Below are 27,032 nucleotides of genomic sequence, written 5' to 3' on the forward strand. Positions count from 1 at the left end.
AGTTTCTAATAAAAGAGTTGATTAACCATTGGAACAAACTCTGAAGGGTGGGAATAGATTCTTAAAGACTGCAGATCATAACTGGATAACTCTCTGGAAATTCTGCTTTAGTATAGTAAGGGCTCAATGCAGAAATAACTTGATTAAACTTTATGGCTTATTTTATGTAGAAGAGCAGACCAAATGATCTAGTAGTCCTTTTCAGCCTTAAGATATGCAGGTTAATGTCAATCGTGCCTTGCTCATCTCCATCCTTCAGCTTTTCAGCTAACTCCATATTTATGAAGCATTACCTTGTGTTCTTTTTAAGATTTTACCAGAAGAGGATGACTATGGATTTGACATAGAAGAAAAGAACAAAGCAATTGTGGTGAAGTCAGTTCGACGAGGGTCTTCTGCAGAGGTAAGACCTGACATTCATAAAATTTTGGTTTTAGTACCTAAGAATATTTCAATGCTTTGAAAAGGTACAAACCCATCCTTTTCAAGTCTGTTTCATTTTAAAGGCAGCTAATAGAAAATTTGGTATCTTCAATAATTCCTGTGATAATAAACTGTTTCTGTAAATTACTAAGTGTTTTGGCATCTTTGGGTGACTTGCTGTATGTTTTTCGTAAGGGATAGGACAACAGCAGTATCTCTGTGTGATGATAGCATACCTCAGGTTCATTAGCAACTTAAATTTGAAGAGGGAGGGAAAGTAACATTGTTTTGGTATAGAAAAGATGTTCAACAAAAACAAGGTTTATTTGGGTGAAAGCTGTATTTTTAGATTTGTATTTTTTCCTTAAAAATCATGGACTCATTTCTCTCCCTGGTATTTTTTAAGAGCTCTATAGAATGTATTTACTTTGTTTCTTTGAGACATGTAGATGGCCCAAATGTCATAGAATCTGAGTATTTCATAATAATTTGTTTATCCATACAAAACCCTTGAGTGGATAACAATGTGATCCTCCGTTTACTGAAAATAAGGCACAGACAGACTGAAAGTCTATTTTTTTAAAAGCTCTTAGGTGCCTTTTAGCACCTATGAAGGTAAGAGAGGACTAAATGACTTATCCAGGGTTTCACAGTAAATTGTGGCAGCACACTGACAGTACTTCTAATTAAAAGTCCAGGACAACCACTACAGAATTTTTTGATGTCCACATTAATTTGTTGGTCACTGCTTTAGGCTACAGATAACTCCTGGATGACTTGCCCAATGCAAACAGCTGAAGTGGACAGGCTGATTTTAGTGAGTTGAGAATGTCAAACAGGAAGGAATTTTGAACTGAAGTTTAATATGAGAATTAAATGATTTCAGTATTCCTGATTCTTGTTTGTTTTGTGGTCGCCAAAGAAACCAATCCTATGCTCTACCTCATGCTCAAAATCAACATTGGTTGGCCAAAAATGTTATTAATCTAAACCTCTGCTGTAAATCATTGCCTGACAGATAATCCTTCTGCCCTTTCTTTGGCTGGGTGCCTGTGGAATATCCTGCAAATCTGTTGTGTTTTAAGACAACAGAAGCACACAATTTTCTAAGGAATCTTTTTCTTGATCTTCCAAGACAAACTATCTGTGACCATGAGCCCATCTTTTCAACTTAATCTTAAAATATTGCTCCAGAAAAGAACTAAATCTGCATCTCTCTGAACCAGAGGGCTGTCAGCTCATTCTGGAAAGACCTGAGGCCCAACAGTAATGCGTTTCATTACATTCTTGGCCTTTTTTTAATTGCCTTGTGATACTAGAAAGATACTCAGCATGTAGTTCTGTGTGGCCTAGCAGCTGTAGGCCGTTTAGAGACCCTATGCCTGCTGTCACACTCTTTAGGGCCAAAAATTAAGACATGCAGCTTTGCTTCACAGCGCCCATCACAGCGCATTGGCTTCATTAGGACTGTCAGACTTTAGGTCAGAATAAGATTCCAGGTTCACCAGTTAAGTGGGAACAAATCTATTATTACTTGCATGGATTTATTCAAGAGTAACACATTCTGTTTGAGTTTGGGATTGTGATCTCTTTTTCCTAGTATACCTGGAACAAAACTGTCAGGCACTAGTTGTGACAGCACACAACATTGAACTTCCTGCCTGTGCAACAAGGGTCTCTGGGGTTTTTATTCAAAATCAGAGTTGCCAAGCATTGTTCTTTCTATTATTAGTGTATTTTTTCTTCTCAAGATTTTTTAGAAACTGTTTTGTGAGCTGTTAGATTTTTCTATGCCAGAAGCAGTCCCAAACTGTGTTTAAAAGTTGTTAAGAAAAGAATTGCTGGAACATCAAACTCCTGTACTGATAGGGTACTTGAACTGCAGTTTGGGAACTCTTTGCCTGATGTGTGTGTTCAGCTTCTCAGTTTTGGCCCTTAGATAGAATAGTACTGTAGTGGGCATTACTTGTGCACTTTCTCTCCTGATTCTGAATGATGAGCAGCTCTCAGCCCGGGATTCTTATCTGTGGGAATTGTCCCCCTGTGCTTCTGGCAGCAGCAGCCTGTGACTATTAACACTCGCTCAGCTCACCTAGACAGAGGGTCACAAAAAAATCGTATAGCAGTGCTTGGCTGATGTGGACTGTGGCACATACCATGCCTATCCCAAGTTCATGTGTCTTCAGAAAGTCAATGTCTCCTCAGTTTGTACCTTACCTTCCTTTCTAAACCAGCTCACTTGCAGGTTAATTGTAGCTGGGCTTGTTCCCACAGGTTTAAATAATGGTGCTGGTTTATGAATGTTACTCTATCAGAAGGAAGCAACAGTGGAAAAAATTATCCTTTTAGGAGGTGTGGTTGCTGTCTTGCTCTGAACAGCCAACTGACAAGCAGATGTCTGGGGTTTGAACAGAGTGTGTTCAACAAGCAGCCAGCAGTTGGCCAGTGGCCATGCAGATGAATAGCAACTAGCAAGCTGCTGGCGTTTGGCAAAAAACAGTGGCCTTGATCCAGACAACTGCATTGAGTTGTCATAAGGAGCATCCGTTATTCAGAAGCTCTGTGACACTGTAGAGTCTTTAATCTTAGAGACATGCTGTCTAATCTTCCTTAGCCTGGTTAGTTATATCCCAGTAGAGTACCAGATTTTTATTTGGAAGTTGCTAGTTTGTAGGGTTTAATATGTGACTTTGTACCTCATGCATTCATAGATTTGCTATGAGTGTGTGTGCAGCAGACAGGTGTCCTGTATGTACAAGCAAGAAGTTAGGAATATGAAGAGGTCATCCACAGGTAGAATGATTGCAGGTATGCAAACAGTTTAGTGCACTGCACGTACATTATGTGCATGAGCTACTTTGGGAAAATCAGGCCTAAAATGTAATGACTTTAGAGATTTATATAATAATTATTACCTTCTAAAAAACTCATCAATATAAGTAAATGCAAACAACAGAAACATTTCTGTTGACCTATAAATCAAAGTTTGTCAAATTCTATCATAAGTTAAAAACTCTATTGCTATTTATCCCTATTATGCGTTTTGGAGATTATTTACAAAAAAGAAAGATGAAAAATGATATTTCCAGGTACACAAGAAGATGTTGTCAACTGTAGAGAGCTTGAGAATTAAATCAAGGAGAGTACTTTGTAGGTTTTCCTTTTAATAGCTTTGATTTGAGGAAAAAAAAGTATAGTTTTTTGGAAGTAAACTGATCTCTGACTTTCACACCACAAAATATATTTAAGAAAAGCCAAGCCGTGTATAGACATAGTCAGCAGGCTTTTCCCGTCCTATGTTTCCAGATTAATTTCTGCAACAGGTCAGATTTCATATGTGGGAGTAGTACTGTTTAGACCTCCTTTTTCCAAGTCAAGAAATTTGTCAATGGATTCCAGGCAGATTAGGAAAAGGCTTTGTCACATTTAGAAGAAAGCCCAACTGCTGGACCTTTAAGTGGTAGGAAGTAATTCTAACCTGGGAAGGGTTAATAATCTTATTTTTTCTTTTTACTCCATTAAAGGGAATTTTATATTTCCTTGATATCCTAACTCGTAGTCTAAGTGCTGCTATGCCACATTTTAACTGGTATAGATTATCAAGAGGTATGTTTAGGGTTATTGTCCAGCGGGCAGAATAGGGGATCTCAACTCTGTCATTGGATCTGTCTCTGACTTTCTGTGTCCCCTATTAGTCCCCTATTAAAAAAAAAGTAGCAGAAAAGTACAAAGATACATCTGTTGCAAAATAAGATATATCTGTGGAGTGGCATATCGTTGAAATCTCTTTGTTTTCTGTAAATGCAGACAACTTTAAGGGTGACTGACAAATGATTTGATGAACCAATAATGTGTATATGGTATTCCATATGACAATAATCCTAGGAATGTCTGTAAGTAGAGAACAGTTGAACCTTGGATCCTGAACTTTCGGAGGCGCTGCCAATGATCTAAAGTTTTCTGTGGTGTTTGTTTCATTTGCAGATGGCTGGCTTGCAGATGGGAAGAAAAATCTACTCCATCAATGAGGACTTAATATTCCTACGTCCTTTTTCAGAAGTGGAAACCATCTTAAACCAGTCCTTCTGCTCACGAAGGCCGCTTAGGCTTCTGGTAGCCACCAAATCAAAAGAGTAAGTGCCAAGATGGGCAGACAGAAGATTATCTAGAAGATTCAATTACTAAATATTTCTTCTGCAGTTTGTAGTGAAAACTGTGTAAACACTTTGCAATGCAGAAGCTGTTCAATAGGGAAAGAAATGACATAAATGAAAGATACAAGAGTCACAGGTTGTTTTTAGTGATGAACTCTGTGCTTCAAAAACAGGTTAGGATGTATTCTTTTTACACTGCAGTTAAATTTTGGCTTCCTCGTGGAGAAACAGAATTAAATCACAAGGACTGTCATCCTGTCTCAGGTGTGAAGCTTCTCAGACTCTTAATACATGTGCAAGGGAAAGCAATTTCCATCCCATTAAAGCTTGACTTATTTTTGTATGACTCTAACAATGTCAGCCCTTACAGTTTTCAGTCCATTATTGTATTTTTTGAGGCTTGGCCCTGTTAATGTCTTGTGCATTATTAGATTCTATAATCCCAGAATTTGCCGTAGAATTGTACATCTCAATGAACACGTGATGCGGAATTCTAGTCCAGGATGTCTTCTCCAGTCTATTTTATTTGTTTTAATGGAAAAGATCCTCAGCTGGTATAAGTCAGCACAGCTGCACTGAAGTTTGCCTAGAAATGGAAGTAAATATAAATACCATCAAAAGTTTCTGTCCTGTGTTATTCACTTAAGGATGTAATAAATTTGGAAGTGCCAAATTTTAATTAACAGAGAGAATCTCTGGTCTGCCTTGGAGAATGAAGACGGGGTGGATGATATCTTCAGGTCTGTTTATTTGTTATTTATTTGTAAACTATGTGGGTGCTTTCTTTAATCCAAAACACAGTTGTGAATGCCAGGGAAAAAAGCTGTTAGAACTGCCCAGAGCTCTGGCAGCCTAACTTAAAATGCTGCTTCCTCTTCTCCTTGATTTACCTGCAGGATTATTAAAATCCCAGACTGTCCTGAAGCACTTTGCTTTCAGATACGAGGAGCAGCACCACCATATGTTCATGCAGTAGGAAGAGGTAAGTGGAAAGACTGTGGTACAGTTAAGCTTGGAGTACAGCTGAATAGGTATACATGTATATATGAAGTGTGTGTGTGTGTATATATCAATTGAGACAGATCCAGGTTCATTGTCAAACTTGTTCTAAACAAGTTCTGACAACTTACTTTAATGACCATAATGACTAGGAACCCCTGTCATAGAGAAGGATTGCATCATATATAAAAGCATAGAACAAGATAGTTTCTGCCTCACAGTGTTTATAATCTGAATACAGTCTAAGAAAATGGTATCATTATTATGAACTGAATGTTAGGCCACCAATCCCATCAACACAAAACAAGGAATAACTTAGTTCTGCAGTAGAAGAAACTGGTGATACTTCAATCTACAGTACTGTGGAAAGACTCTTGAGAAAGCATTATCACTTGAGCTCTTGCAAGGTAGAGGTGCACTTGCCTAGTGAACCTGACCTTGTTTCTTCTAAGACTACTGAGATACAGCTTTACAGCCACAGGGAATAAAAATTTAAAACTGAGATGGCTGAGAAAAAGTTGAGGTGTAATGCTGTCTGTTGCTTCCTCTATATTTTTGCCTGTGGTCAGCCACAGTTTGGATCCTTGTAGTTCTGAATGTGCTGTGCGATCAGCAGGTTGGTAGAGAGATCATGTTTCTTAATGGACATCACAAAGTGTAAGACTTGAAGACTACTTCTCCCTTTATGTTGGCTTGTACTGCTATAAATTATCAATATAAGATAGAAGCAAACTGCTTTCCTTGGTGTTTTTAAAAGGAGAAAACACAGTTTAACAGAGATATTTACTACTTCCATAACTGAAATGTGAACTGACCTACAAATAAAGCTCAGCTCTAACCTTTATTTTCAGCAGATGCAGAAAATACGACGTTTGACGTGTACCACTTCCTTCCTTCAGAACAAATATCCAGATATGTGCAGTTAGTATACAGACAACAGGCAGCACCCAAATACAACAAACGATGTTCTCAGGGAGACACATTTATTATACTCTTTGATAACAGACATATAGCCACCTTTTAACAGTCTGAAGAGTGCAAACTGGAAGTGCCAGCTGGAAAGATTCTCCTTTTTCAGGATTTTGCTAGCAAAAGACAAATTGCATTTGGAATAAAACTGTATGAATTTTAAATGATGGTGCCTTAAAGTTTATCACCTTAACTGTAGATTTCTAGGGGCTGAATTTGGGTCTGAGTCTTGTTCATGTGAATCTGGAATAAATCCATTGAAGTTGGTTGCATTCTGGACTTACTGTACTTTGCAGTACATCATAGTCTTTTTCTTAGCCCATGGCAAATTGCATAACATGCAAGTGTTCTGTATCTTTCAAGTGCAACAAGCTGAAACAAATGTAACTTTACATTTAAGCAAGACCTCAGCTAATGTAATCATAAGGCTAGAAGAGCCATATAAGAATCCCAAATGATTTTCCATAAGAATTTCAATTTCTAGCGTGAATGCATTTAGATCTAGGAGGTCTCTGTTTTTCCCAGCACTACTGAGAATACAAAGGATAGATGCATGATGTTTTCCTTATGCAACAAAGCTCTCAGAATAAGTACGTAGCAGCAGAAACATGACAGCATTCAACCAGCTCTTCTTATTCTTCTTAACCACAAACCCTTTGCAGACTTTCCAGTTTTCTCTTTCATAGTCATATGGCTTTACTGTCTAACTCCTCTCCTGTTTATTTTTCAGGTTCTGAGGCTGCAGCTGTAGGTCTTCATCCAGGGCAGTGTATTTTGAAAGTTAATGGGAATATTGCAACACATGGAAATTATATGGAAGTTCTGGAGCACTTTACAGCCTACAGGACCAGACAACAGGAAGCACTGGTATGAATACAAAACCTCAGGGGATGTACATTAATTCCTGCCCTTCTGTCTTCCCCTTCTGTGCTTTTATGATCACTAAATATTCAGAAAAACAATATATACATGTCTCTCTTGACTGACTTACTCCCATGCCAAGGTCCTAGTATCACTGAGGGAGCTGATCACAGTTGCATATAGTTGCAAAACACCTACAAATAACATGTATGCCAATTCATACGCTGCATACAGTACTAAATATTATTAACTATTCTAAAACTAGAAGTTCACCAGATAATGATCTAATTTGTATATTCTCTGAAGTTCAAAGGAAAGATGGGGGAATATTGATATTTCAGTCAACTTAGAAGATATAAAATTGACAGCTAGATTCACCTTTGTAGTCCAAATATACAAAGATTGGGCATTTTTACTGAGGTCAGAGCTGAAGCCTGTATCTCTTGAAAGGGATTGTACCGCTGGGTGTACAGGACACATGAAGATGCTGAAGAGGACAGAGTTCAGCAAGCAGCATCCACTGCATATCTGAATGGCAGTCATCCTGGCTCCAGCAAAGAAGACTCTTCACTGGAAGGAGGTGCAGAATTGGATCCCCTTCAAAATAGCCAACAGGAATCAGGTAAAGGTTCTCATGGAGGGAGGAAACCTAGGAACAATTCAGGGGTTCAGGAAGGAAAACTGCAGTAGAAATGTAACATAATTATTGTAGAATATGTCTTGTCTTTGTAAAGCTTTGTAATAGAATGAGGTCTGCCAGAAGAAGTACTCTTATGCTACAGTTTATTTAGGAGAAGGAAAAAATTGAGATACACATAGAAATCATACCCCTGTGACTCTCTGATCTTTACAAGACAGCCAGTTACCGGAATGAAAAGGCTCAGCATTTTTAGAATTATTTGGTAGGTTCTGCAAACCAGGAATTTATGAACAGTAACAGCTGGAGAGGGGAGGTCTGCAAGTCACTCCACCTGGAATAATCTAGGTTTTCTGTGATTAGAGATTAAGATTTTAAATTACTTTGATCTGGAGCAAGTTTTCAGAGCATGTTACCACTGTGTCAGCAAAAAGTGTGGGTGTATTTCCTCCAACTCAGAAAAGTGGAACACAAAAAACACTGCTTTACCTTCATGTTGAGAGCTTATTTGGAAAAGTAGATGTTAGGGGAGAATACTTCAATCCAAAGGACTGATCTTGGATCTCTGAATGCCACTGGCAACTTCTCCAGGAACAGATGCACATCTGTGTGGATCCCATCTGAAGTCTGGTGAGCCTGGTAATCTAATGGTCAAACAGTGCAGCTCTGCAGTGGAACAGCTGGAGCAGTGCCCTGGCAGAGGCATATGAGCAATTCTCTGGCAAATCTAAATCTGATTATGACTTAAATCTGTTCTCTGGTGACAATAGCATTGCTGTGTGCAAAAAATGTTATCTCTTCACCACACCCTTGCCCTGCTATCTCAGTCTTATAGCCACACAGAAAATGCCTCTGAAGCATTTCCCAAAACTGTACAGAGAAGTGGCAGTCTTCCAGAGGGTCATTACAAACAAGACTCTGAGATTAACATACTTCACGTCCCTTTAAAAGCTTCTGCTGGGGTCTGTGTGTCTGAATGCTGGCCAGAACTAAGAGTAGTGTCCTGTGCATGGGTGTGTGCATGCACACATGGAAGAACATCAGAATGTGGATTGGAGCGTGTGGATTGTCTAAACCTCTGTCAGTGTCTCCAGCACTGGCCAACAGCAAATGTCTTTCTCGGAATATTCTCCCAGTCTCTAGCAGTACGTAGTTCAGAGACTCCTTGAGCCAAAGGTTGTGTCTTTGCATTTAATAATACCTCTCAACAGGTTTCTCTTCCCTATGCATGCTTGTATTCATGTGTGCTGCCAAACACCTCTAATGACTGATTTTAGTTCCAGCCCAGACACCGCAGACCATCAGCTCTCCACTGGTCATTGGTGAAGAAACACCTCTCGTTAGCCTGACTGTGGATAACACCCACCTGGAGCATGGAGTGGTGTACGAATATGTCAGTAGCGCAGGAATCAAATCCTTTGTCCTGGAGAAAATTGTGGAACCAAAAGGTTGCTTCAATCTCACTGCAAAGGTACTGGAAAACATACATGGGCAGCTTCGCTCCGAAACAGAACAGGGAAGCCAATAATACAAGTGTTTTTCTGGTGGCTTGGCTTGGCTCTTTGGATGAGGCAGCACATGGTCTTCTCAACTCTGCTTAGAGTTTTCTTCACTAGAATGCACCAAGTTATAATAGCTCGTTTGGTATGAGCAAGTTGGCAAATGCTTCCCGGATTTCAGCTGCTGAGGTAGAGGGAGGGGAGCCCTCAGCTGTGGAATTCTTGCTTTTATCTGCCTGGTAACATACTCTTTGCTGATACTTGAGATTAATCTTTTCAGGCAAGAATTTGCTTTACCTTGGAAGAAAGTCAAGCGACTTTTTCCCATCTGATAGGCTGGATGGGTCACTAAAGGAGTCAAGTAGAACTGCTGCTAGTGGAAGTATTTTGGTCATCTGTGACAGTAATGAGCTAACAGTAAATGTTTCTGTCACATCCCAGTAACATTATTGTTATGTCCCATGAAAGTACACCAGAGCAGGTAACTTTGACAGTGCACAGTGGATCCACTTCAATTATTCTAAAAATTTTTGAGGAATATTTTATGACTCTGGGGATTAGACATGATAGTGGTTCTCAGACAGTAACAAAGGCAACTTGTTCTGAAGGCAGCTTTATTCAACCATGACAGCATGGGGGCTTTGCCACTTACTCAGTGGAAAAAAACTGTATTTTCCCTCCCTGTCAAATCTCATATCTCTGACATCCTGTCTTTTTGTTTAGATTTTAGAGGCCTTTGCTGCAGAGGACAATCACTTTGTAAGGAATTGCAAGAGACTTATATCCCTAAGCAGTGCTGTGGCCACCATGCCCCAGTATGAGTTCCGGCAGATCTGTGACACTAAGCTGGAAAGCATTAGCAGAAGGCTCACAAACTACCAAGAGGTACAACACTAGTAGTTATTGGTAAAGCCTCAAGACAGTGCTTCATTGTGATAACTGGGTCTTAGTATTCTTTATTAATGAATCTGAACTGCTTTAGAGGTAGGTGTCCTAGAGGTATGAAAACAGCTCTGCAAGTTGTTGAAATGGCAACTTTTGAGGAAAAAAGACTTTATCTGTAAATGACTCCTTTCAGCTTGTCAGAGCTGTGGGTTATAACACATTATTGCAGGTACTTTTCCACCATATCAATGAATAAATGTGACAACAGAATGATCAGTGTGTGATTTAACATATCATAGAATGGTTTGGGTTGGAAGGGACCTTAAAAACCAACTAGTTCCAACCCCCCTGCCCTGAACAGGGACACCCTCCACTAGACCAGGTTGCCCAAAGCCCCGTCCAACCTGGCCTTGAACACTTCCAGGGAGGGGCAGCCACAGCTTCTCTGGGCAACCTGTGCCAGTGTCTCACAGCCCTCACAGTAAAGAATTTCCTCCTTACATCTAATCTAAATCTACCCTCTTTCAGTTTAAAACCATTACCCCTCATCCTATCCCTACACCCCCTGATAAAGAGTCCCTCCCCACCTTTCCTGTACCCCCTTTAAGTACCGGAAGGCCACTATAAGGTCTCCCTGGAGCCTTCTCTTCTCCAGGCTGAACACCCCCAACTCTCTCAGCCTGTCCTCACAGGGGAGGTGCTCCAGCCCCCTGAGCATCTTAGTGGCTTCCTCTGGACCCGCTCGAGCAGTTCTGTGTCCTTCTTATGTTGGGGGCCCCAGAGCTGGACACAGCACTGCAGGGGGGCCTCACGAGAGCAGAGTAGAGGAGGAGAATCCCCTCCCTCGACCTGCTGGCCACACTGCTCTTGATGCAGCCAGTTGGCTTTCTGGGCTGTGAGTGCATTGCTGGCTCATAGACCATTTTCCATCCACTAACACCCCCAAGTCCTTCTCCGCAGGGCTGCTCTCAATCCACTCTTCGCCCAGCCTGTATTATGTGTGAACATAAATACAGTGTTTTGTAGTGTAAACAAACTATGTGTGCTTTTTTGTGCGATTACCTGAGCTGTTTGAAAAGAGAGTCCTAGAAGGTATAGCTAATTGCTTTCATTTGTTGTTTTATGAGCTTTTTTTTTAATGTGTTATTCCAGCTGCAGCAGAAATCATATGATTCTGGATTAGGAGTCAGGAAGAGAAAGGATTGTCTGTATTGCATCATAACTTTTTGCAAGTGAAGTAGCACACGCTTGCTTTATTTCTCCCAGTTTGCAGATGAATTGAAAACAAAGGTGAGCCCAGCCTTCAAGCAAGCCATCATGGAACCACATTCCCTCAACAGCATGGATTTCTGCCCCACCAACTGCCATATTAACCTCATGGAGGTATCATACCCCAAAAACACTACCTCAGCAGGGAGGTCGTTCAGCATTCGCATTGGACGGAAACCCTCTATTATTGGTCTTGATCCAGAACAAGGTAATAATTAACTTTCAAATCATACTGATTTTATCTGCATAAAAAGTTGTGTCTTTCCACTGCTCAGCAAGGTCAAAATAAGTTCCAAAGAAACACAGTCCTGCTGGTACCCTTTTTTCCTCCTTAAAATTTTACAGTAAAATGACAGCATCTTTGTGTTGTAGAATAGCAATGCCTTTAAGCATCAAGAGACTTCAGGTCAAATGTTTTTACTAGCTAAGCTGTGTGGTCATCTCATGATAATGAATGTCCTGGAGTGTTGTTTGCACTTAGCAGAGGTGACTTACTGACCAAAAGAAAAGTGAATGGGGGCTGATAGTCATGCTAGTGCTGTGAAGAGAGGCCGCATTCAGTGGGAAAACAGGAGTCAGTCAGATTGTAGTGCTGTTTTCTTTTGTCATTACTAAATAAATTCCGTGCACTGAAGCTGAAAGTATCTACTCTGTCAAGAGGATCTATTTTCTGATAAATAGCTGCTACATAGCATTTGTCCTACAACCTGATTATTTGAATTCGAACATTGCATCATCATGATCTCACCTGATACGCTTCTGATTCATTGTCTTGTGAAGGTCAAAATGCAACAATGTTTGGAAGAGACACAGGGAACTGTAGACTAACCAACTTTCTGAAGAATGGCATTGACTATTCAAAATGAGGTTGATAAAGAAGCCCTGCTTGCTTGAAGATATTAAAATTCCATAGTATTATTAATGCGAGCTAAGGTGGTTAGCAAAGTACCATACCAAGACTGTCAGCATTTTTAAATGAAAGGGAATTCTATTTATCTTCTGTAAGGACATAATCCTATTTATATATGTGTGTGTGTAAATGTTTGTAAAGCTGGAATAATAACACAGACCAACTTCTGAGAACCTGAATTCATTAACATTTCAACAAATGCTTTTGAATACTATCCATGTTGTCTATATATGTGTGGATAGTTGCTGTCTTCCGTAATTTAACTATTTTCTGGACTGCAGTAAATTCAAAACATCTAGTTGGCATGCCAGGAAAAGAAAAGAAAAATACGGGTTTTTTTAAAGAATGTTTTTTTTCATAGAATGCAATTATATAAAATAATTCTGTGAAATTTTATTTTTTCCCATTAAAATTCCAGCTATCCTAAACTATCATTATTGGGGTGAAGTGTGGAAAGTCGTGAGAGGCATACTAACTAGACCCTTCAATGTTTAGTAGGTACCTTAAATCCAGTCTCATATACTCAACATTGCATCACCACTATGGCTGCACCATCCTGGAGATGTCTGACCCCAGAAGATGGAGATCTTGATGGTAGCTTTGGCCAGCAGAATGGACGAGCAATTCAGGAAGAAAGGGGACTCAGTTTTTTGCTGAAGCAGGAAGATCGGGAGATACAGGACTCGTACTTGCACCTTTTTAACAAACTTGACATTGCAGTGAAGGAAATGAAGCAATATGTCATTCAGATAAATAAGTGAGTAAAGAATCCTGTATGCACTGCAGAGAGCAATTCTGATAAAATTGGAGGGATTGACCTCAGAAAGCACATTGTGCCTCTTGGCCCCAGCTGTCATACTCTTGTACTCCCCTGTTCACACCTGTGCTTGCATTACAGCTCCTTGCTGGTTGTGTCAAACCTACTCCTGTGCAGATCCACCAATGTATATATTAGTGTCCTTTGCTCCTAAAAGTCTGCCTGAATCCAACAGCCACTGTTTTGCTTACTATATATTCCAATAGAAGAATCTATTTGGTGCCAACAGAGGTTTTGGAATTCCATACAGACATAGACCCTACCCTTGAGATTTTGTCTGTCATAAGGCAGACTAAGCAGAACGCATCATTTCAGGCAGCTTTCTCTATGGCACCTCTGTTTTCCTTTCCTCTTTTTGTCCTTTCCTTTTTCTCATCATGTGTCTCCTAGTAGTAGTAACGAAGGATTTGAGTAGCGCGTCTTTGTATTGTGCACAAGTGGCAGGGTTTTGGTAACAGGGACTGCAGGGTGGTCTGTGTGGGAGGAGGCCAAAAGATGCCCTAAAGCCGCTCACAGCCACTTCCAGGAATCCCAGTAACAAAAACCAGCCCATCGTGCACCAGAACTTCAACTGCCCAGAAAGCCTGTGGAGCCTTGGCTCAAACGTGTTTAGGAAAGGGCAGTAGCTGCTGGGTAGAGCCAGTGAGCTGAGGCACTGCCCCAGAGGAGAAACCCAGTGCCTTGGATGGGGAAAGTGAGGACTGTGGTGAATTAAAAACTGTGGTGGTTTAGCCCCTGCCGGGGTCTGAGACCACGCGGCCGCTGCCCCTCCCCCACAAAGGGAGTGAAATACAAAGCCCCAAGACTGAAATAAGGAAAGGTTTAATACAACAGTGCAATAGCAACACAACAAATAACAACAATAACAATAACAGTAATAGTGATAGCAGTGAACAGAGCAAAATAGCTACCAAATACAGCAGTGGGAAGCACGATGTACAAAACCACGAGTGCACCGCGCTCCGCGCCAGGAAAAATGTGACCTGCCAGGATGTGACGTCCGCATGGTATCTGAATAACCCGGCTAGAGCTCCCCCCCACTGCTGGGGAAACTTAACCCTATCCTGGTTAAACCAGGACAACAGCCCTTTCAGGCCACTGTGGTTACAGTGATCAAGCTATACCTTATGGAGGTATATATGGAAACAGGACCTTTTGTGAACTGAGATTCATGGATTTCAATGAACCCCTTTCAGAGCTCACACTTTTACATAGCTGTAGTCTAATGTAAAATGCTGGCAAGCTTGCTTTTGATTCCAGCCTTAATCGTTATACCTCATTTGTGAGACTACGCCCTGGTCCCTGAGAGCTGTATGTTCTACTTTTGCAGACTTTTGTCCACCATAACAGAACCTACAGAGGGTGGTGCCTGTGAGCCACCATCTACTGAGGAGACATCTCCACCTTCCCTGGGAACGGAAGAGAGTGATCCTGACAAAGCTGAACATGGTGGAATCAAGAAGGTCTGTTTCAAAGTTTCTGAGGAGGACCAGGAAGACTCTGGACATGACACAATGAGTTTCAGAGACTCCTACAGGTTAGTCTGAACATTGTGCCACTTTTACCGCACTAATTTAATGTTTTGAAGTTCTAATCCAGGTAGGGATTCAACAAGCAGGTTATTTTCCAGTCAGTCAGTTATTCTCTATTCACTTAGCAAAGTATTCACTAGCCATAGTTATTTCATTACATTTATTTCCATGGAGACATACACAGCAAAAAACCTGTTCTCATAACAATGCCAAAATACCAGTACTTCTGGAAAATTAAGTAAAATGAAATAAATAGGTCTAGTGTGACTTTCCCTTTCTGTATGGTATAACTGGAAACTACAAAAGCTCAGCAGTTTGCAGACTGCTTGGTCTTATAATAGCCACTATTGTAAGGGGATGCTTCCATTCAGTTCTACAAACAATTTTCTCGAATGTGTAAGACACTGAGAAACAGAAATGGACATTGAGAGGTTTTATTTTTAATGGGCCTTTGAAACCACAATTGCAAATGTTTATTCAGGTGTCTCAAAATCTTGTTTCTGGGACGTGATTGACTGCTGCTTCCCTAGGAATATTTGCTACCAAAGGAAATCTCACACACTCCAAATCTGTCTTTCTTGGGAAGAAACATTTGGAAACTCGGCTTCAGAAGAAATGGAAAACCAAGTTGTAGTCCTGTCTGACCATTGCAATTTTAATAGGCCGTTTTTACATTTATAGTAAGGCCATAGGACTTTGCCTCTACGAAGGGGTAGAGATGCTTTAAAGTGAGTTGGGAGGATCAGACTAACCTGAACGAATGACATGTCTTTGAAACTTCCATGCTGAAGTTTCTTTACTGATCTTTACTTGCTGTTGGTTTTGTACTAATACAAGTAGTAATATGTTACATTCATGCCGGGCAGCAGAAATGACAGAATCGGAACAGCTGGCATTGGAAGGGGTCTCTGCAGCCCTCGTGGTCCAATCTCTCTCTCAGACCAGTCCAGCAACATTGATTGCTCAGGGTCTTGTCCAGTCAAATATTGAACGTCACCACGGACAGCAAATATGAAGTCAGTAAAGAAACAGAACCAGCACTTACAGTGTTGAGATCTGTAGCATGTATTTATCGTGCTAGATTTAAATCTGCACATGTGCTCTGAAGCTTTTTTTATTAAAATGTGCTGTATTTCTTTCATTGTTAATAGGAATCCCATTCATGAACACTGTTTAGTTTAAATGGTTTCTATAATTGAGGCTAATCTATTCTGGGTAACAAAGTGACATCACACACAGTCTCTGTGGGTCTGTCACCTGTTCCAAAATTCTACACATAAATGTAAGATGAGAAGGATTATAATGTCTTATCTTTATTAGAGGCAGAGAATTAAGCTTATATTACAGATAATAGTTACTCAAGGGGGAAAAAGTATTTTGATGGGTTTTGATCTGAAAAACTGCTGAGGAGCTACAAAAATATGCATATTACCAATAAGAAAATATCTTTTTTGCATTAGCCATGCTTCTTTCTCCAGGATCATTTGGAGGTGTAATTCAAATTTCAGTAGTGTTTGTACTGCAGAGTAGTTGCCATAATTATTAATCTTCTTCAGAAAAAATAGATTTCTTTGATAATAGGTTTAACAGAGGGCAGGCAAGAACCGTGTTAGGGTTCTTTCAAGTGCTCTTACATTTTTCTCTCATCTCAGTCTAAAATAAAAACAGAGGAAGAGACAATATGGAGAATTTTATAGGCTTTTTTTGGGGTTGTACCATTAAAAACACTGTGCTGCTTAATTGAAGGAGGCCAGACTAAGATCCATAGACTTTTTGATTACTTTTGTTAAGTTATAGTTAGTGTAAAGTGAACTTTAAACAGAGGAGATTCATAGTAGAATTTTCCAGGTGTGCATGAACCAACATTGGTGTGAAGCCAACTGTAGTGACTCCTCTGCTTCCTGAGATAGTTTTAGGATCTGCAGTGCCTGATTCTCCAATGGCATAGATTCCTTAAATTTCCTCTCCCATCTCCAATATCTGTGCTACTGCAGCTTCAGTACATGCTGGAGTTGGATGCTGTAATATCCTGAGAATTGATAACAAAGGCTGAGTTTAGTGGAGACTCAATCTCATAGATTTTAATTATTTCTCCCCTACTTGATGCTCATAGAGCATGTTTAATGATGCGACCCAGATGAAGTCTGTGGTGAGAAGTCCATTTTCATTATTCACAGGATCGAGGTGATATATTAAGCATTGAATGGTCACTACAAAGGGAAAAAGACATCCTCTTACAGTGCCAGCCCCAGAGGCCTTGCTTAATTGTTGTTCTGCATGTAATTAGTTTTTCTTTTGTATATGCATAATAGAATTAGTTTTGAGTATTGCAGTGTTAATAAAACCAGAATGATAGTATATCAGAGACTGGGTGTAAGGACAGCTTTTTTTCAGTCACCTTCTTTGCTTTTCTTTCTAGTGAATGTAACAGTAACCGGGACTCAGTGTTGTCCTACACCAGTGTCCGGAGCAATAGCTCTTACTTGGGCAGTGATGAGATGGGATCGGGTGAGTACATGCATAGGTTACATGTGTATTTCTCATACCAGACCCCTTAGAGGAGCTGGTAGGTCTTTGCTGATTATAAGCACTTGCATGTTTAAGTTGCAAATGTGGTTTCTTCAAAGCTAATAACAAGAACATTGAGATAGAGATTTGTTCTTTTCCTAATGAAGCACAGTAAATTTGAAATATAGAAGAGGTATTAGGCAGGGATAAGCTTCTGTAGTTATTGGACATTTGCATTATATGAAAAATCATGAGTATTTTGATCTATGAATTAGAGATAAAGCAGCAATCATTTTTCACCCACTCCAGTGTGAAGGTGTGCTTGTGTCATCTGTGGCCTCATCATAGATTTCTTTTGTAGCATAGTTAAAAGCTTTTAATCTTTCATTTATTAGGAGATGAGCTTCCCAGTGATATGAGGATTCCTTTAGACAAGCAAGACAAACTTCATGGCTGTCTGGAACACCTTTTTAACCAGGTATGTAAAGCATTACTCTTATACAGAATTGCTTTCTCTTTATCAATGTCAATACAAGAAATTGGAAGGATCAAATTGCTTAATGAAATCATATTTTGCGGGAAGGCAAACTATCAAGATTTTGGGGTACAGTGTAAGCAAGTCTATTATAGGACATTTTGAGGAATCAGTTTTGTCAACATTCAGGTTGCCCTGTGTGATTTAAGCAAGGTTGACTTGCTTTATCTCAGGCATTAGACTAAGGGAAAAAAAAGTTTTAATGAAAAAAAGGAAAAGGTGAACAAAATTCTAATACCTTGTATGAACTAAGTAGATCACATTTACATATCTCAGGAGAGTCCTCGCAAGTTTAGCCAGCAGGTGTCTTTATAGAAGGCCAGGTTGGACGGGGCTTTGAGCAACCTGTCCAGTGGAAGGTGTCCCTGCCCGTGGCAGGGGGGTTAGAACTGGGTGATCTTTAAGGTCCCTTCCAACCCAAACCATCCTATGGTTCTATGTGTAGCACCAGAGAATTGTTTGGTATTATCCTCTATGTCACCAGCATGTAGAGCATCATTGTGCAAAATGCTGTATTCAGTGTGAGAGGCTCTTGAGGCCAGTTCATGGTTAGAAAGTCTTCAAGCTATTTGTCAACAAGAAATCATTCCAAAATACAAATAGTGTAATGGCTTTTGCATTTTCCCACAATGGTTCTGTTTAGATTTTCTTCTGCAAGTCTTACACTGATTGAAAACATTCCAATTGTAGGTTGATGCAATCAATGCACTTCTAAAAGGACCAGTAATAACTAAGGCCTTTGAAGAAACCAAGCACTTTCCAATGGACCACAGTTTGCAAGGTAAATAAAAAGGTTGTTTGTATTTAACTACATGATTTGCTAGGACTTAAGAGCTTAACTTGGATGCTGGCCCCACAGTTACTTCGTGACACAGTCTACCTAGTCATATATTAATGGCAGGTACCGTGTCTGACCATTGAAATTTTGCATCTTTAAAAGGTCATTTTCATATGAATTCCTTCTGAAACACACAGGACACTTTTCTGTTACATGCCACTGAATCCTCACAGATCTTTTGTAAGTCTCCACATCTTTGAGTACAAAGTAGAGATAGGTCAGATAGAAGGTAAATGAGCACTCTGATAAGCTGATGTGGGGCTGACCACTGTAGATCTGAGGCACCATAAGGTTCTGCCTGAGTTTGCTTAATGACTTATTCTGCTTTTCTTCAGATGGATAATTGCCAGAGTAAACTCATCCTCACATGACACTTATTTTGAAAACTGATTCCCATAGAGAGCAAACAAATGATACCGTGTTTTCTTTTTCCTCAGGGAGCATGATGAGACTTTGGTCTTAATGGTTTTGAGGCCCAGGATGTGGTTTCTTCTCTCACTGAATTACACAAGACTTTATTTTCTGATAATTTGCTGCATTTCCTTTTCCACTTGAAATCTGAAATGTTTCCTACTATTCCTACTATACTTCAGGTGCTGTAGTCACGCTCCAACCGTTGACAAGCTCTATTTTTAAGTTACAGTGGCAAACTCTAAAAGAGGGCTTTTTCTGTTCTTTTTTTTTTTTTTTCCCCCCAATTCCAGAAATAACTCCTATGAAGTTCTGTTACATGAACTCATCTCTACAAACATATTCATATTTATGTAGAATATCTGTTACTCTTTCCATGCACTGTTTGAATGAACTGAAGAAATAACAGACACCCTGTGTTCGCTTCCTTTATTTTATTTTGCTTAAACAGAGTCTCATTTATTAAAACTAGATTAATTACAGTGAGAGAGTCTTTTAGTTAACTGAAGTTAACTGATGATCCCATATTCATCACACTAAGGAACAGACAAGTCCTGCTTACATTCAGCTGGAATCCTGGACCAAAGTGTCTGTTTAATAGCTGCCACAGACACCTTTCAGTGATGGATGTAAATTTGAATGCCATCCCATTTCTGTTCAGCAGCAGTTGTTTGGCACATATTTTCTGTGTTTCTCTGTCTGCTTATGCATTTCATCACCAACAGTGAGGTATTTGGCTTAGCTACATAGCTAAGTCATGGAGAATAAATCTTCTACTCTGTAATTAAATAATTAGATTCCATCAGGTGAAAGAAAGCAGAATATTTCATAACTTCTCATCAGTATTATGGGATGTGACAGCTGCAGCCAAAAAGTTGATCTGATTCTGCACAGCCAGAGACTCTAGATCTACCCGATATAGCTGCCTGCACATTATTGAAGGCAGAGAAAACAAGGGAATTCTGTGCTTTGTGAGTAGTACAGAACTCCCTTCACTGTGTGTGTCACCTGTGTACATACTCTTTAGTCCACATACCTTTTAATCCTGAAAACAATGCTAGGAGACTGCTGATGGTGAGATTATAGGAATAGTCTTTTTTTCCTTCTGTACTAGATCTATTTAACAACCTTTTCCATTCACAGGTGTTGTTATTGATACTGTATCTCTACTTTCATCCGTATACACATTATATAAGCCACTCTCAGCTATGTAGCGTTTCCTTAATGGCTAACAAACTCCATTTTTTTTTTTTTCTAGAATTTAAACAGAAGGAAGAAACCACAGTTAGGTGCAGGAATAATATTCAAGCCAGCATTCAAGAGGATCCATGGAACCTTCCACTGCGCATCAAGAATCTTGTGGAAATCATACAAAAACACGTGGAAGGTCTGTAAATAAGGAATAGTTTGTTATCAGCTTCAGGGAGAAAAGATCTTGATCTAATCAAGTCTAGCAGTTTATTTTATCATTTTATCTCAATTTGTAATAAGGCTGCACTGGGTTCTAGAGAAGAACAGGTAAAACAGGTTATTGTTTGTAGAGTCCCAGTGCTGTATGGTAAGATCTCACCTGTGCAGCAATTCCAAAGACCTTTCTCTCCCTTATTTTATTTCATCAGCCCGTTCAGACAGCATGATATCAGACTGATCTATTTCCCTGTGCTTTTTTTTAACCCTTGTAGAAAATGGAGAGAGAGATGCTTGGTATATTCCAAAATGAAATGAACTCTAATCAGATACTACAACATCCTAAACCATTGCAGTCTGGTTGAACTGGAACAGGAGCTGAATCTGATGTTTACAGTCCAGTGCAAAGCAGTGGAGAGAAATCACCTCCTTAGGGATTCATCTACCTGTGCAATTTGTTTCCATTAATTCATGGTAGTTAACAGAGCATTTAGCCTGGAAAATGCTTGGATTTACACCTTGTTTCTTTTTCAGTCATTAACATGTCTGTGCCAGTAAGGACTACTAGAGTAAATAGAAATGGCCACGCAGGGGCCAGGGATTGTAGGGAATGAGGAGACTGTTAACTAAATGCAATCAAATCTACCTTGGTATCACGTTGACTAGAGCATTCCTTTTCTTCACTATTTTAGATGGGAAGAATCAGCTGCTTTTGGCCTTGTTAAAATGCACAGGTAAGGGGTTTTGATTTGTTGCAAAACAACATCAGATATACAGAAGTCCCTAACACTTACAGTTTTATACGCATGCATGTGCATGCATCAGAATGTTATGTTTTTCCTTAACATTCAGTTTTTTCCCTGGCATTTTTAATAACATTTCTCATGTTCTGCATCTAGGGCAGCCTTTCCATGCATCTGACATCTGTTCTTCAGTTTACATTATTTCAATTCACTGTAGGCTGCTTGTGTTACCTGGCTGTTCGCTGATGTTTCACAAGCACTGTTTTTGCTGTCTTCATTTTTTCCCTTGTACAATCCTCCTTCCCAGATGGCCTTTGCTGTTTCCTGCTGTGGTAAGAACATGCAGCAAAAATGAGACCTATTGCACAACTTTCTGTGAGACCACGGACTCTGTCATCTTTCCAAACAGAGCAGGCGTTAGGTGTTAGGATCATGTATACTGAAATTATAGCCAGGAGCAGACTAAGAACCTAAATGTGCAGGCAGCACCTAAATAAATACACTGTGGACATCATTAAGCTGTTACCATGCACAAAACATTGTGCTCGCAGATCAAGGGACAGGCCTTTCCCAGGAGTGAATGTGCAGTCTTTTTGTAATTGAAACACCTACTTGGTGTACTTTTGTTTAAAAATGAGGTAATGAATAACTGGAATAGGCTGTTGTTATTTCACTGTGCCAGGCTTGATTGTCAGGCTTGTTGAAGGCGGGAGATCTGCATGGCTCTGTCACCTCTCAGCTCCTGCCAGGGCTGGTCCATGAGTCTGTCCAAACCAGCCTGTGGCATCAGTCTGGTGTCCACAAAGGCTGTTGTAGTGACAGCAGATACAGTGACTCCCCACACCTCTACCTGTGCCCCATCTCCTGCAGCATTTCCATGAACACCCTCTGGAAAGAATGGAGGAGCAGATGGCGCTGAACTGGCTTATGGCAGCTTTATGGCACCAGGGATTCCCTTGCCTCGAGGGAGCTCTCTTTGCCTTGCTTCCAGCGGTACAGAGGTGTGCTGCCAGAGGATTGGTTGCCCTTAAGTTGAGAATATGACCCAGAGCCTGGAGTGTGTTAGATAGTCTATTGTGTTCAGTGCTTTATAAAAATAATCCAGATCTTCCAAGCCTCTGGGTGATGTCTTCAGCTTCTTTCTCTGGGGAACAGTGCCTTGACAATGAGAGACTGCTGCACTGCAGTGCCTGCCGGAGGAGCCCAGGGTGCCTGGGAAGAAGCTCTTCACTTATTCATGTGCCTCTTTGGCCTGCAATCCCCTTAAGTGTGACGAGGTTGATTTGACCAGCATGTGGCTGCCTGGCAGGCGGACTGGAAGCAAAGTTAACACAGGGGAAATTCTCCCAGGAAACATAAACCAATTGGTACCGTATGGGCAGGCCCAGTTAATGCATTAAGCATATGGGAAGCCCACAAAATACAGATGGATGGGGGAAGATGAATCTGTAATAGCCCAGGAGAGAAGTAATGGCTGAGACCTTCTTTCAAGAATTCTTTTGCTTCTGTAAACATAAAAAGAAGGGAATCAGTCCGGATATGGCACTAAGGAGTTACAGCTCTTCCCAGTCAGAAGAATGAGCATGCAGATGGCAGAGGTAGTAATAAACGGTCAAGTGGACTAGAAAATTTTCAAACATGCATGTACTCCAGCTATGCTATCTTTATCTGTACAGCCGGGTCACACAGCAAGAAGAGGTTATCTGTTAAGCCTCTGCAAAGCTACAGCAAAAGCCAAATGTCATGCACACACACACAAACTGCCTCTTTGGTAGTGAGATTAAAGACAAGTATACTCATGACTTCTTTGTGCTTCTCTCCCCTTCTCTGGCAGATACGGAGCTGCAGCTGAGACGTGATTCCATCTTCTGTCAGTCTCTTGTGGCTGCAATTTGCACCTTTTCAGAGCAGTTACTGGCTGCTCTCAACTATCGATACAACAACAATGGGGAATACGAAGAGAGCAGCAGAGACGCCAGCAGAAAATGGCTGGAACAGATAGCAGCCACTGGTGTTTTACTAAACTACCAGTCTCTCCTCTCCCCCACTGTGGTAAGATGAAGAGTTGTGGCACCCTTGGGTCTGCTCACGCATGCCTGTGTGCTTCTCTGCCTCTCACAGCACAGCCAGAACCCTTCATTCTAGCAGCATGCTTAAACTCTCACTACAGCAACTTCTAGAGATTCCTGCTGCTGAAATCATGTGCCAATATTCCATATCCCATCATTTTCATCTCCTCACAGATACTGCACCCACTGTCATACTAGAACACTATACGGATCTGTCTGCGTTTGTATTTGGAGTAATGCTGCTGCATTTAGGGTGGTTTTACTCCTCAGTTGCTGGTGACACATGTGTGGCCTGCCATCTTCTGGTGAAAACACACATTTCAACAAATAGGTGAAAAAGTTTGGAGTATTTCAAGAGTGAAAATTTCAACATGAAAATCTAGACTCTTTTATACACTGGACACCTTTATAGACTAGATAGGCTGCAATCTCTGTCTTGCTTCCGTGGTGCTGGTATTTGAGGCACCATATCTAAGGAGGAGAGGATCTGGTCTTGCACTGTTCATCTGCACCTAATGAACAGATAAGCCACAGCTACAGTAGATAAGCCACTGTAAATGTAAAAATGGTAAGAAAAAAGGAGCATAAAAAAATAGAAGTAGCTCTGATGCTGTAGAGAAGCAACATTTTTTTGGACTTCGTAAACATTGTAGATTGAGTGTGTTCATTTTCTGGTGTTTTTTTTTTTAAAATACAGTTCAAACTATATGCATATGTAACTACTATTTCTTCACATTGCACAGAATGTATGGACGTTTATTTCGCAGCAGCTGTTAGGCTGTTCTTCACATTTGTAGGTATAGAGTTTGGAGAAAGAGATCCCTTTGAACTTAGTCCTTAAACCTCTCTACTCTCTGTGAATCACATCAAATGACACCTAAGCAAAGTGTAGCTAAACTTGTATAACAAAGTTAAAGAGCATTTAGTAATTACTTGACTGGGGTGAAGTTAATGGAAAACTCCACATTCTGCTCTAGGTCTCCTGAACCAAAGCATGCCCGTACATCTATACCTTCCTGTCAATGATCTCTTTCTGGCACATTATAACCTATTTATATCTGTTTCTTTGCTCTACAGAAGGAGGAGCGTACCATGCTGGAAGACATCCAGGTCACTCTGACTGAACTGGACAAAGTTGCCTTCTATTTCAAGCAGCTGGATGAAAGTCTTGTAGCAAGTGAGTATTCTCTGTTTCTTTGAAGCTCTTTTTCTGGTTTGTTCTGGTTTTTTTTCTGGTTTGTTTTATCCTCCGTGATTATAAATCCAACAGACCATGTCAGACCTGGAGAGCACTGAGCAGTCCCTCAGCTGCCACTGCAAATACACGGCATAAAAAGCAGGACTGACATCGTGGGACACTGGTGGCTCGTTCTGTGATTTGTAGCTATGGTCTGTGCCAGTGTACCTTACCTGTGTGATTTTGCACACAGGGGGATATGACAGATGATGAACAGTTCCTGACAGATGTTTGTAAATCACCACATTACCTAAGGTAGAAGCCTGTCCCTCCCCAGCGCTTGTGTCCCGTGTCCCGCCCTGCCAGATCTTTCTCCATGTTTAGTGTCAATGAGATGCCATAGAGCAAGATGGAATTTTAATTATTAGCCACATTTATTTTATTAGCATCAAACATCATGCTAGGTCATGCTAACTGTGTATCTTTTTAAGTATAATATTTTCGAGCCTGCGTTCTCTCAGTAAAGGCTCTACCTTATTCATCTAATGGTGGAGATGCGAAATGTCATTAGATAATCTATCAAACTCAGATAGCAGTGGTTTCACATTTCTCCTGCTGTGGTAAAGCAGCAAGTGTTTTATCTTTATTTTTGCAGATACTCATGTCTTCTACCACATTGAAGGAAGTCGTCAGGCCTTGAAGGTTATCTTTTATCTTGACAGCTGCTACTTCTCCAAACTGCCTTCTCGGTTTCAGAATGGGGGAAGCTTGAAACTGCACACAGTGCTCTTTACAAAAGGTGTCTATAAAAAGCTTTCTTGAGAAAACCAAGCTAACTAATGATGTTGTAAGACTCAAAATAAAGGATGACCATGAAGCTCTTAACATAATGCAGCTGTGAACTACAGACATATTTAAGAAGCAGATGTTTCTATTCTAGGAAGACCTCGGTAGTGCTAGATTTGAGAATAAGACACAGTCGTGAGAACAAGATATGCCAGTTTGGGGCTTTTTTATGCCTTCCTGTACAGGCCACAGAGACATTGTATTGGACTACATGGACAATCTGATCTAGGAAGGTATCAGGAGATGTTCCCAGGCTACAGAGAAGTGTTTTTAAAAGCAGACACCATGACAGAATCATCTGGGCTGGAAATTGACTTGATAAGCAAATGCTCACACCAAAATAGAATACAGGAAACTTCCTTCAAGGGATTATTAACAGGGAGTGATTGCTGCTAGATAGAACTGCTTTTTGTGAGGCTCACCTTTATGATACTACCACTATATTCCTATACTGGGAAATGCATTAAACTTGTGCAGTAACAGAATCAGCCTTGACATGATCAGTCATTTGCTGAGCAGTGAGATGATATAGAGATAAATATATGAATTAAAAGGAAGTTAATAACATAGGTTTAGTAAACTGTTTTCTTTTTCAGCTCTGGAGAGTATGGAGGGGCAATCACAACCAGTTGGCTCGTCTCTAGAAGAACTTCCACAGCAAATTAATGGTATTTCACTTGAAAAAGTGCAGCAATACTACCGTAAACTCAGGTATTTCATGCTTCTCCTTTGGCTTAAAAGACATTGAAAAGAGTGCTTCTTGCTAAGGACCTTAAAATGTAATGAAAAGGAGATTCTGTTCCTGATGGTTTCTTGTACAAATATGATTATTGGAGATCCTAATTGTGTGGGAAACCTGTTAATATTTTTTCCACAGTTAAGCTCATTCTGAAGTAGTGCACTGTACAGGATGAAATTCCCATCTAATTTTACTTCAGAATTTTGTGCAGAGCGAAAATTACATAAAAAAAGGTGGTTTGGAATGTTTTACTACAGATTCTGTAAATTTCTGCAATCAAAATGCTTCAATAAGAAAGCAGATCTTGAAGTACAAGATTTTTAGCATGTTCTTCTCCAATGTTTTATACAAGCTGCTAATACATACATGTGCTTGAAATGAGACACACCAACTAATGTGGTCCTTGCTGGCCTTTTTGCAGGACATTTTACCTAGAGAGATCAAATTTGCCCACTGATTCCAATACTACTGCAGTGAAGATTGACCAGGTATTGTTATTGTGTTTATTTCTACTATAAATTCTCTCATAGAAATAGTATTTCTACATCTCTAAAATCCCAGTCATGGGATACCCATATGGCAGACCTGTACAAACCCAAACGTTCCCTACCCTGAAGAAATGATCTGAATTTCTGTGAAGCTTGTCTGCAGTTCTTTTGTTTAGAAGAAAACGTGGAAAACTGGGGTAGACACAAATCCCTTATCTTAGGCACTAATAAGACTCCGTATCACCCTGACTGCCCTGCTAAATGCGGTGTCTGATGTTAGACAGAATGAAATAATTTTCCTCTCCCACAGATTCAT

General features: G+C 40.2%; 1 protein-coding gene across 2 annotated transcripts in view; it reads left to right on the forward strand.

Annotated features, from left to right (window-relative positions):
• PREX1 (phosphatidylinositol-3,4,5-trisphosphate dependent Rac exchange factor 1) overlaps positions 1 to 27,032 on the forward strand; it is a 173,165-nt gene that overhangs the window by 135,844 nt on the left and 10,289 nt on the right. The window contains exons 17-36 of one of the 2 annotated variants that reach the window (XM_074887940.1): positions 311 to 403; positions 4,408 to 4,556; positions 5,474 to 5,559; positions 7,276 to 7,412; positions 7,857 to 8,028; positions 9,321 to 9,514; positions 10,266 to 10,427; positions 11,694 to 11,904; positions 13,102 to 13,363; positions 14,754 to 14,960; positions 17,375 to 17,463; positions 17,859 to 17,941; positions 18,689 to 18,779; positions 20,506 to 20,634; positions 21,347 to 21,388; positions 23,232 to 23,449; positions 24,544 to 24,643; positions 25,299 to 25,442; positions 26,086 to 26,200; positions 26,650 to 26,716. In XM_074887940.1, coding sequence (XP_074744041.1) covers positions 311 to 403; positions 4,408 to 4,556; positions 5,474 to 5,559; positions 7,276 to 7,412; positions 7,857 to 8,028; positions 9,321 to 9,514; positions 10,266 to 10,427; positions 11,694 to 11,904; positions 13,102 to 13,363; positions 14,754 to 14,960; positions 17,375 to 17,463; positions 17,859 to 17,941; positions 18,689 to 18,779; positions 20,506 to 20,634; positions 21,347 to 21,388; positions 23,232 to 23,449; positions 24,544 to 24,643; positions 25,299 to 25,442; positions 26,086 to 26,200; positions 26,650 to 26,716 — 2,751 coding nt within the window. The remainder of the gene's footprint in view (positions 1 to 310; positions 404 to 4,407; positions 4,557 to 5,473; positions 5,560 to 7,275; positions 7,413 to 7,856; positions 8,029 to 9,320; positions 9,515 to 10,265; positions 10,428 to 11,693; positions 11,905 to 13,101; positions 13,364 to 14,753; positions 14,961 to 17,374; positions 17,464 to 17,858; positions 17,942 to 18,688; positions 18,780 to 20,505; positions 20,635 to 21,346; positions 21,389 to 23,231; positions 23,450 to 24,543; positions 24,644 to 25,298; positions 25,443 to 26,085; positions 26,201 to 26,649; positions 26,717 to 27,032) is intronic. The other variant, XM_074887941.1, reaches the window with a different exon arrangement.

Source organism: Strix uralensis, chromosome 18, assembly GCF_047716275.1.
Source record: "Strix uralensis isolate ZFMK-TIS-50842 chromosome 18, bStrUra1, whole genome shotgun sequence".
Taxonomy (NCBI): domain Eukaryota; kingdom Metazoa; phylum Chordata; class Aves; order Strigiformes; family Strigidae; genus Strix; species Strix uralensis.